Here is an 11,457-nt window from a genome sequence, read left to right on the forward strand (position 1 = left end):
TTCTTTCATTATTCTATTCGTGTAAACTGATCAATCAATGTTCCTGTTTTAACTGTATACAATTCGCTTAAATTGAATTCACCGTGGCACTTTTTCATACGGTTAGATCGTTCGTTCGGAAAGTTCCATTTTACTAATTTTTTTCTTCGACGCGGAGACCGAGATATACGATTTTTAGCAGTCATAAAATACTTGTCGGACAGGGCCACGAGGTTTTCCAGGCCGTTCAACGTCGCTGGTAATATTGTCCGCGATAAATTACATACACCCCATTCTCCGGCGAGCTCCGATCCTCGAACATTCTTCTCCGCGATCCTGACCAACATCCACGGGAATCGGTGAAAATTTCCATGAGAATACCAGCCGCATCAGACGCGTCCCGTGGTGCTTGCTTTTCCATCCTTATGGAGATCGATCCTATAGAAACGTTTATTCAAAACATCGTAACAAGTAGCGGGAAATTTATCTTGGATAAAGTTCGCGAATCGTATATCATTTAACTCGTTTTATGGACGAACTTGTGATAATATTTCATATAAATTGGACGATAAAAAATTAACGTATCGAATGTTGAGGAAAAGTTTGAAAATTTTTTCTAAACGGATATTTGGAAAAATATGCCCGCAACTTCGTCCAACAGTTAATGAAACGAAATTTCTTTACCGCTTGTCGTGATTTCGTGTTAGCAAAGCAGAGTTTATCGGTTCGTCGATAAAGCGACTCGTTCGCTTAATCGCATCAGTAACGAGGGTAAACTGTACGGTCTGAACGAGGGGGGGTAGCGCGAAGGTGGAGCCTCGAAAAGCACATAATTCGCAGAATATCCCGGATAAATTGTACAACCGTAAAATCCTACCGGTGGCACCGGTGATATCACGCTCGGAAACAATGAGGCAGGGTCGAGTAGCACGAGCGCGGCGAGGGCACGGGCAAATTTCATTTAACGCACGAGGGTGATTATAAACAATGCAGCTCGTTGGAAGCTCTCTGTACCGACTGTCATCTCCCCCCCTCTTCCTGCACTCGACCCCTTTCGCCAGGCTATTATTGTGTGCGGCCTGTCACGAACCTGGACGATTTCCATTTAAAAAGAACGGTGCCGTGCCGTGGCTGCCGATTCATTCAATTTATGCCGCCACTCCGCTATTTTTCATCGGTCCACCGACGGAATTGCCGTACAGGGTGTCCTCCAATTGGACGATCAAACTGTGACAGAGTATGCCATACGGGTGAAAATAAGATTTCTTTTTTTTTTCTTTTTTTTCAATTTCTTTGAGAGTTTTTTTGGTTCGTCAAAGAACGATTAAAGGGGAATGTTTTTAAGCAGCTCGACAAATAACGGAGGTTCATTAAAGTTCCAGAGAATAGAGGTGCCACCCCAAACGTTTCGACCACGCCAGCCATAATTTTACTCAATTTTCCCAGCATTATTCAAACCAGCCGACGTTCCCGTAAAAACTACCCTCTTAAATCAAACGATCCGGCCGCGAAATAATCTAGCGGGAAAGAAAGCAGAACTTCCACGAGGTGTTTAAATTCTACCACCTCTAATATCGTGAAAGGGAAAAAAAAGGAAATAGTGTTCGCGAACAAAACGAACAAACCACGAGAGTGTATGCTATGAATAAAAATTACACGAGAATATCAACGCGAGTACCAGAAAGGTTTCATTAAAAATTTTTAAACGAAACTTTTTTGAGCCGCCTTATGTTTTATTCATGGAAACAGCTAGCGTGGTTTAATCGTTTAATTTCGAAGCACCTTGTAGAGGTTGGTGAAAAAGAAGGATCAGCTACAAAACACGAAGCATTTCCTGAGACATCCTCTTCACGGTTTGCAGACGGAATAATTTCACCAGCGAGGAAGCGGAATGTCGGTTAAAATAGCAGGTGACACTTGTTGCGTCAATTATTGACTACACATTTTTAAACGTCGCGACGCGAATAATCAACGTTGCTAATGAGTGTGATGTGATAAAATGATTTAAAAAAAGCCAGTGCAGTCTGGAAAAGGTGACGATACCGTGCCTCGAATCCCCGTACATAAATCCAATCCGATTTGCAAACTCTCGGAAACTGAAGTCAATTGTTGAAACAGTTCGACTTTGACTTTGCCGCGGTAGCTTTTCCACGGAAAACTCCCCGGGGAGGGTGACTGCACTTTGAAATATTGCATAGGACTCCGTTACGCGCGTCGCTTTTCCTCCGTGTCACCAGGAACTCGGAGTTAAAGTGGAACGAAGCCGTTTCGTTCCGATCGAAGAGGCCCCCGGCTTTCGTGATCAATTCGAAACTGCACGTCGCGCCACTTAATGACACCCCCTTCTCGAAACTGTGTCGCCTAATTAGGTCGTTCTATTTCGAGGCGCCGCGACGCGATGCGACGCGTCTCGATATCAATCTCCGCCGAAGAAACTTCCAAGTTTTCTAAAAGTCTACTCGTTAACAAAAATTTATAACTATAAAAATGATTATTAAAGATTAGTCGCGACTTGAAGCTCCTCTTCAGACGCGATGCTCGTGATCCTGTAATCTCGAAAGCCATTGTGCTTGTACCATCTCGCTTTGTTCCCATCTCATTGGCGGTCCAACGTAATACCGCAAGCGATTTCGGCGCCGCGACGCGTTCAGACCAGCCACTTCCACGTGTAACGCGCGTTAATAATGAAGGGGCGGGAAGCCTGGTGATCAAAGCGTCTTCTGGCTAACCGAAGTGGATTTTCCGGAGATTTTCGGAATTCCAACCGTGTTACGATACACTTGAGAATTTGTCGAAGTTACGTAAATCGATGATATAAAGTGAATAGAAATGGGGAACGTTTTCGATGGGAGATATAAAAAAAATAATCTTCTGAAAGGTTCACTGCGGTGACACAGATTTCCGAGTAGCTGTGATGTAACGAAAATTGTTTGGATTTTCAGGAATCGGATAGCCTGGCAGTGTTCTCCGAGTTACTTAGATACACGAGCGTCCGCGAATTAAGTCTGTGCAACGCGCGGTTGCATCTGGCCGTCCATGAAGGTCCTTTGGCGAGATTAGGACGCCGGGACGACGCAGGAGCCGAGCTCCTTAGAGCGGCTCCTCCGCCCGCCTGCCCTGCTATTGTGTTCCTCAGGCTGGCCGGCTTTCAAGTAAGTAATCCTTTTTTCCAGCTACCCCGAATGAAAAGGAACCCCCGTTCCCTTCCCTTAACGCGAGTCTTTTAATTGCAAATTAGATCGACGTCTCAACGAATCGATTTCTATTCCTGAAGTTTTGCCAGAGCACAAAATTAGATATCCACGCGTGTAACGTATCAGTTGCGTGAAACGAAAGGTAACGATCATCGACGTATCCGATTGCCGAGGGTCCGTAGACAACATATTCGAGACACTCGAGCTCGTTCGAGCCAGTTCGATTCGTAATTTGAGGCCGTCGATGATTCGTTCGCGGTCTGCTCGGTGGTCGTTTGAAAACCGCGACAGATTATTCGCGTTGGTCAGGAAACTGGTTTCCACCCCGTGTCAGCCGACGTTACCGGCTTGGTTACGTTGTAAACTCGCCGAACGATCGATATATTACGTGCTTCGATTCGTTACGTAAATGAAAGAAAATGAAATGCGGCAGCTAGCACTTCCTAGAGGCTATGCAGTCCCTCGACGTCCCCTTTATCCTTCAATTTATGCTTAAAATTCATTTGGACCTTTGAAAGTTCCCATTTGTCTTCGTTACTCGATGGTCCGTCGACGGTGTCGAAAAAGGAAGCGAACGAAGTGGTCGTGGACAAAATGGTCCTCTCCAATTTCCTTTTTCCTTCAATCTATCAGTTCGGTTCAGTTCAAACCACAAAGTTCTCATTCCTCTTCGTCACTCGACGATCTGACAGCTCCGATGGCAGTGTCCAAAAATGGAAGTGAATAAAGTGGTTCCTTCCAATTCCTCTTCGTCCATTGACAGTCCAAGATGTCCAAAAAAAGAAGCTGATGAAATATTCTACAATGCTCTCTGATTCCAGGTTACGGTGAACGACCGTCTGGCCCTTCGAGGACCCCTTCTGTTGCCCTTCCTCGCCGGTTTCACCGCCCTTAGCGAGCTGGATCTCTCTCTGGACAAGTCTACCATAGGAGGCAACAGTGGCTCCTTGTTATTCATCGACGACAAGATTCTCCAGCAATTCTTCAGCTGTCTTTCCTCTCATTTCAAGAACCTGCAGTCGTTGAGGATCAACTTCTGGCGGGTCACTCTGGAGGACAGCGACAAGACGATGAGGCAGATAGCCAAGTACCTGAAGCTGTGCAACCTGAGCTTCCTGAAGGCGAACGGTCTTATAGTGACCGACAGCGCGAAGAAGGTTCAGATGGAGCACGTTTTCGTGCAAACGGTACTTACGCACCTGCAGTATCTCACCTGGCTGTGCCTGGACGGCGTGGATCTGACGGAGAGCCAGGCTTCGAGTATCGGTAAATGCGTTAGAGATCGTTATCCCGGTACTTCGTTAGATATCAGCGCGAAAGACGTGCACGTCAAGTCGGTGAAGGCTTTGGTCGCGGCCGTGGAAGAGGGCGGTAGAGCGGAAGTGGTGTACACGGGCGGATCTAACTGCAGATTAAAGATCACGAAATTGCAGAAGAACGGCAAGGGGAAGAAGAAGTGAGAATCGAAGGTAAAGCTTCTGGTTGATAACGACACGGAAGTTTTTTTTTAGAATTGTCTAAGCCACGAGGAACGTGGTCGGGATAAGGAAGATTTGATCTTGAAGAGGATGGGAATTGAAACCTGATCATCGGGGTTGTTCGTTGACGATCCGGTGAAACGGATGTCAGAAGGGACAAGGATCGAGGAAACGACTAGCAAAGTGAACGTAAACGCGTAGTTTTTAGACAGAAGGAACGCGTATATCGTCGATGAATTTTAGCCATAAGAGGCATATAGAATAAGACTACTTTACGAAGGAAATGTATGGGGAACGAGATGGATGGAACGAAGCCGACACTTTGTGGATTTTCGTCTTACTGTGATTTCCTTTTCTGCGTCGTCGCTCTCCTAACGATCATTATAAATCGTAGAGTTTGTTAAAAGCGTGGAAAAATGTCGAGATTGTAGGGAAGAGGTTCTTTGTTTTAGAAGAGGTGGTACGATTTCTTTCTAGAGGAAGAAATTGAAGGAGAAATAAATAATCGCGAGACCAAGTCACACGTGAATACGTATTACCGAAAGATATTTAAAAATGAAAGAGGCTGTTGCAACTAGATACGTTCGTTGTTGTTAGATGGACTGTAAAATACGATTCAGAGTAATATATTATTATTGTCATTATTACGATGATCATTATTATTATTCTTACGATTATTAGAATATTCTCTGATCACGATTATTAAATGTTACGATCGATGATCCAAGAGTGAAATGGCTTTACCGGATGGGGTGGTTTGTTGGAGACTTGAAGAGATTTTATAAATTATATTCTATAGTAGCGGGTAGGAAACGTATCCAGAGAAGAGACACGTCGGTTTTCGAATTCTACGGTACATTATAGAGAACGATGGCTATTGTATTGTATGAGAGATAAAGTAGAAGAAAAAATTGATAAAAGAATGAAAAAAAAAAAAAAAGAACCTGTAACGCAACTGCCAAATCGTAACGTAGACTTGAAACGCGACTATCGTCTATCGATATCGTATTATCACCAGTTCGTTACTTTCTAGAATTAAGCGCGATTTCCATTCGCTCGTCATTGAAGGAAAGCTGCATCGGCACAGAAGGCACAAGAAATACTACACTGCCATGCACTTTGCAAAAACTTAATTTATTACACAGGTTTGTACAATTAATTTTATTCTTTGGGAACCACGAAAAAAGTACAGTCGTGTGCATAGATGACTATTCGCTCCTCCAAATAGAAGGGGTGCCTTGTAAGGTGGTGGGCGTCTATGTCCCTCTCCAATTTCCAGCATACCACCTCCATACCTTTATCCCTCCAATACCACCCTTGGTGACTGTTCCACGTGGTTTGGTGGGTGGTGGGATGTCATCTCCCTCTCTACTTCCCCTTATCAAGAAAAGACATCATCGCACGCGACTGTACTATCGTAGTTTCGCACTTCGGAACCCGCATAGATGCTCATTACCGCGTTATCTTGAGTCGAGGAATGTTATCTGGAGCAGAAACACTGCCGATTTCTCCTCAATAATCTCAGAACAATAAAATAAACGAGTCACCTCGACGAATTTTTAATCAACTTTACCAGATACAGTTCCACGCCCCATTTTTCGCAAGCAACAAGTTTTCTTTGATCACCCAGTTAGGATAGGCAAACGTCGTCTCGCTGATGCGTTCCGCACGGTTTTTCATTTTTGATAGTTTGCTATGTACATAAGATTACATTCGATCGATGCCGTGCAACAGACGTGGCACGATTTGTTACATTTGCCAGGCCGTTTTATGAAAAACACGTTGTACACGACAGGAAAACTGAAGCTGACACCACACGTGTCGTAGTGTACGCGTACGGAATCTCTGTCCGGTGTGGGATCAGCTTCAACGATTTTATTATAAATATTTATGTATTTATATGTGTATACATATCCTTCAAATAAATGTAATATGTGTTTAAATGTTTCCCCTGTGGCTGACTTCCTCATCGTCGAAGAAGAAACTCGTCTGACGAATAAATAAGGGAAATTTACTGATACAGAGAAATTCTCTTGATTTACGATGTTCCCCAGTATTTGCGAACGGATATTGGTAATAAAAATCAACATCAACGAAAGAGTTTGAAGATTAGTATTTCTGTTTATTATTTACACTGTGTTGATATCGAAGATATACAATTTTGTGTTTTATTTATACAGTAATGTTGATAAAACGTAACAATGTTGACTTTCATCGAGGAAATTATATACCTCTTCGTTGCTATCTTTATTGAAGAGAGTTTAATCGTTATTTTAACGATACAGCATCTCAATAAAAAAGTTGTCTACATCCCGTTACCAAACAAATTTCTGTTAAGTCTCTGTCGACGTTTCGTTTTTTCAATGAATTATATTTTGGCCTACTTCGTCACCATCTGATGTATACAAATTATATTATGTACTTATATAGCACGGCTATATGGAATGTCCTGGTCATGCTTACGATTTACGCTTACAAATCTGTCGTAAATCTAATTCGTGTCTCGGCGGATATATTACAATGCTAATGAAAACGATGAACAATGATTCTCTATATCACGCATGTATGAAATATGTGGTAGAAAACCATGCACGCTAATGAAATATATTTTTTCGCGAAGCAAGTCTTACCTGACCTTAAATAGAATTTTTTGTAGAATTGTTTATTTCATATTCGCAATGCATTGCCATGAAATGAATATTCTGCGCGCGTTAAAAATATTTTTTTTTTTAAATATTAATTGAATTACAATAGCATTTAACGCGAGCAGAATGTAAAAAGTGAATACATTTTTATTATGCAAGAAAACGCAACTTTGTTTAACGTAAGAATATTAATTTATATTACAGTTTATAAAGTTGTATTTATATATAGTATATATTTCACATATTTTCTTTTTTTTTTATAGTAATGACTAGCTGTCTACAGCTGTCTATATATAATTACGGCCATTATTGCGCGCTTAGATTATTTTTTTAATATCTTGCACACGCTCGACCATAATGCACCGAAGTTTTACTGTATATCGTAATGTACATAAACTTAATGTAGTAACAAAGTGAATGAAAAAGAGATCTTTACAAAAGTGGTGTAAATCAGCCGCCGCAATGATGAAATGGATTGTATTACAGTACACCCGTAATTTCTTAACGTTTCAAATGCATTTCGATATATAAAGACTTCGTCGGACAATTAATAAAATACACCATTAAGTTTTTTGAATCAAAGATAAAGTGCAATTAATTGAAATAAGATAACATTATGCGATATAAACAAATCATTGCTTACATATAGAAAGAATAACATGAAATAAGTGATTTTCAATTACAGTAGATACAAATTTCTAAATGCATTATTTTAAAGATGAAATTGAAATATCCTTAGGAGTAGATCCCTAAATTGACAACTTATTATGTTTTCATAATTGTTTAAAAATTTGGACACATTCTTAAATGATTTGTAATCCAAGATGATATTTGCTATTACTCAGAATTATGCACCTGCAGAATTTTAAAATGGCAAAAATATTTTGCACTAATGCAGTGTTCCTAGCTTGCTTCTGACAAACTCCACAAACAAATACAGTCCTGGAGCACTTATAAGAACACTTTAGGGCATGCATATTTTTCCTAGATCACATGGGTGCGTAATCCAGTTGGACAGTTAGATGCCTTACTCCGGCTGCTTGGAAAATCATCTGTGTGTGCGCTACAACGTATTTAGGTTCCACTGTTCTGGCAACCTCCAATTTCAAACATCCAACGTACACGTCTGAACACAGTGTCCAGAAATGTGGTTCTTGTACACTGTACACCCCAGCCAGTTGGGTCACTTTGTTGTAACACTGTGGCAGAACATGATCCAATGCTGGTGGTTGCCTTTGCATCAATATCTCCCATGAATCTTTCATCAAAGAAAGAACACTTAAAACTATCAATACTGCTATCAGCATGGAACAAATTGGATCAGCTATAAACCAACCAAACAGACGCATCAGTATGGCTGATATAATTACACCAACAGATCCAAGAGTGTCTGCTAAGATATGCAAGAAGACACCTTTCATAATTTGAGAGTTTGTACCACTGAAGGAAGGATCGATCTCAATATCATGATGATCATGGCTATGGCTATGGTTTAAGTGAGAATGTCCATGGCTGCTATGAGACTGAGAATGTGAGTGCCCATGTCCCATTCCATGGCCGTGCCCATGTCCATGCCTGAACACGTATATTCCAACTAAATTAACTAACAATCCCATAATAGACACAACAAGAAGTCTTTCATGTTTTATCTCTGGTGGTTCAATGGACCTCTCAACTGCTTCTGACATAATGAAAAGAGCAATGAAGAATAATAGCAGAGCATTGACAAATCCTCCCAATACTTCTGCTCTAACATAACCATAAGAATATCTTTCATTTGCTCTCCATTTTGTTATAACAGATGCAGCCAAACCAAATAGCAGACCAGTGCAATCAAAGAACATGTGGAAACTGTCTGATATCAAGCCCAAACTATTTGTCCATATTCCATAGAGTAATTCAATGAAGGCAAAGGATAAATTGAGGAGAAGAAATAAAAATAAATTCCTGGTGTTCTTATCAGAAAATATTAAACGTTTCCAGCTTAGTACCTTCTCTAATATCCGACTACCAATGTTTCTAGAGTCTTTGTGCGAAAGTGGAAGCATTTTGTATAGATGTCAGGATTCTTCCTGTGAGTAATGATGATCCTAAAATCAGAAAGAAAATAATTTTTTTTTAGAATTTAATATTTCACATATGTTTATTAAAAATATTGTTTTCTTAACGAACCTATAATATATACAATTAATATAAGTATTTCAGTAAGAATTCTTTACTAAAACAAAAACAATCACGGAACAGAGTTAAAAATATGTCAAGCATAAACTATTGAACATACAGCTGATTAAACGGTACTCTCGCTTATCGGTTAATGACATTCACCAGTTATACCAAAAACCAAATTTTTGAATAAAATACACAATTTACGATGAATCGTCACAATCGTGACAATTAAATTATTCAATCTACACAGTTATCATTAACGACTTCTATGGAATAAAAACATGAATGACACGTAGCAACAGTGAAAGGATTCTTAACCTTACACGAATATTTCTACGAAGACGAAATTACCTTTTTGTCCAAAGTGAAATAAAAACAGATGTCTGTAATTGATTGAATGATACTAGATAGTATTCTTAACGCGAATACATTTTGTGAGAGGGTCAAAATTGTGAAGAACCGGGCCTTAAAAACACACAGCGTGGCGCCATGCTTTATACATTGCAGCCACTCCTGAGTGACTGACAGGTAAATTCGATATTATGCACGATCCATGCAATTTAGTTTGCTAAATTATATACTTTTTTAATGGAAAAATTAACATAAGTGATCAATTAATCTATTTACTCGCAATCATTAATATTTTTAATTTTCTTGTATCTTTGGTAATGATACTGATTAATGTAGTAAAATAGAGGGCACTGCAAATGATTAACAGTAGAGATGGCGATACCTGTACTTCCCTTTTCTTTCCGAGTCGACAGCCATCATGGTGAGTAATTGGGAAAACGTTTTTCTTTATGTTTTAATTGTATTTAACTGAAGAACTTTTATAAATACAATAGCAGTTTCCCTTCCGAGTAGTGTGGTGCTTTTGTTTTAAACATTAACCGAAGGATTTCTTATTGATTTTGCACGTGATAAAGTGGATAACCTTTTCGAGTGATTTTATCCACATGGTGTACACAATGTATTGAATATATTTTATCCCAACACTCTTTCATTATATTTATAATACTTCTAAGCTAACTCAATACAAATGTATCGCTTATTATGCATTATTAAGAACAGGAATTTACTTAGATTTCTAGATATGTCATTATCTATCCTCCTTCATTTTGCAAATGTTTTGTTGACACATTGAGAAATTATTGCAATATACATTAAGAGTGTGAAGTATGTTATTGAATATTTAATATTTTGTTAGATAAAACATTATGATGAAAAACTCATTCTAGATCAATTCGATGATAGCAAAATACTGATTTAATGAGCCTGAATAGTATTCTACGTCCAAATAAGATATGTCCATCTATGGAACAGTTTATTAATTTTTATTTGTATGTTTCAGCCGCCTAAAAAGGATACAAAGGGGTCTTCAAAGCAACCACAAAAAACACAGAAAAAGAAGGAAGGAGGATCTGGCGGCAAAGCCAAAAAGAAGGTTTGTATTATGCTCTCTTCAGCTGTTGGATTTCTGTACAATAGCTTTTAAATGATGAACACTTATAGCCTTGACAAACAATGAAAGTAGAATGCTGATTTAATGAGTCTGATACAATATTTTAATAAATACATTCTTCCAGTTGTACTTGAACAAATGTTACATTATCTGTTTTCTTCTTATTGCAGAAGTGGTCTAAAGGAAAAGTACGCGACAAGTTAAATAACCAGGTGTTGTTTGACAAAGGCACATATGAAAAACTGTTGAAAGAAGTGCCACAATACAAATTAATCACCCCATCGATCGTTAGCGAAAGATTAAAGATTCGCGGATCCCTTGCCAGGAGGGCCCTGATTGAGTTGCAACAGAAAGGACTCATTAAACAAGTTGTACAGCACCATGCGCAATTAATATACACACGTACTACCAAGGGTGACGATCCGGCCGCGTAATTCTTACGCAATGTATAATTTTGTTTAATAAAAAATCTTCGTAAGTCAACACGCGTTGACTCATTCTATATTTAATTTTGTATCGTTTGAAAATCTAGT

At 39.5% G+C, this 11,457-nt stretch overlaps 3 protein-coding genes across 8 annotated transcripts in view; 2 read left to right on the forward strand and 1 right to left on the reverse strand.

Moving 5' to 3' along the window:
- LOC117602706 (uncharacterized) overlaps positions 1 to 5,594 on the forward strand; it is a 115,280-nt gene extending 109,686 nt beyond the window's left edge. For all 5 annotated transcript variants that reach the window (XM_034321033.2, XM_034321031.2, XM_034321032.2 and 2 more), the window contains 2 exons: positions 2,922 to 3,131; positions 3,995 to 5,594. In XM_034321033.2, coding sequence (XP_034176924.2) covers positions 2,922 to 3,131; positions 3,995 to 4,633 — 849 coding nt within the window. In that variant the 3' untranslated portion in view covers positions 4,634 to 5,594. The remainder of the gene's footprint in view (positions 1 to 2,921; positions 3,132 to 3,994) is intronic.
- A 153-nt stretch (positions 5,595 to 5,747) lies between these two features.
- Positions 5,748 to 10,079, reverse strand: ZnT86D (solute carrier family 30 member 7). 2 transcript variants are annotated; one of them, XM_034321043.2, is made up of 2 exons: positions 9,814 to 10,079; positions 5,748 to 9,386 (listed from the first exon to the last, which is right to left on the reverse strand). In XM_034321043.2, the coding sequence occupies exon 2, from the start codon at positions 9,342 to 9,344 to the stop codon at positions 8,286 to 8,288; it is 1,059 nt and encodes a 352-aa protein (XP_034176934.1). In that variant the 5' UTR covers positions 9,345 to 9,386; positions 9,814 to 10,079; the 3' UTR covers positions 5,748 to 8,285. The 2 variants fall into 2 exon arrangements, with proteins under 2 accessions (XP_034176934.1, XP_034176935.1); XM_034321044.2 differs by lacking the exon at positions 9,814 to 10,079 and adding an exon at positions 9,469 to 9,755.
- Positions 10,080 to 10,149: 70 nt separating this feature from the next.
- RpS25 (ribosomal protein S25) lies at positions 10,150 to 11,407 on the forward strand. Its single transcript, XM_034321048.2, has 3 exons — positions 10,150 to 10,234; positions 10,814 to 10,906; positions 11,095 to 11,407. The coding sequence occupies exons 1-3, from the start codon at positions 10,232 to 10,234 to the stop codon at positions 11,356 to 11,358; spliced, it is 360 nt and encodes a 119-aa protein (XP_034176939.1). The 5' UTR covers positions 10,150 to 10,231; the 3' UTR covers positions 11,359 to 11,407.
- The last annotated feature ends 50 nt before the right edge of the window (positions 11,408 to 11,457 follow it).

Source organism: Osmia lignaria, chromosome 12 (genome assembly GCF_051020975.1).
Source record: "Osmia lignaria lignaria isolate PbOS001 chromosome 12, iyOsmLign1, whole genome shotgun sequence".
Lineage (NCBI taxonomy): Eukaryota > Metazoa > Arthropoda > Insecta > Hymenoptera > Megachilidae > Osmia > Osmia lignaria.

What these genes read in the sequence shown, in the direction of transcription:
- RpS25 (XM_034321048.2), top strand. An exon ending in GCGGCAAAGCCAAAAAGAAG is followed by an intron (nt 10,907 to 11,094) that starts GTTTGTATTATG and finishes TTCTTATTGCAG; the next exon opens with AAGTGGTCTAAAGGAAAAGT.
- ZnT86D (XM_034321043.2), bottom strand. Translation starts at nt 9,344, where the DNA reads ATGCTTCCACTTTCGCACAAAGACTCTAGAAACATTGGTAGTCGGATA.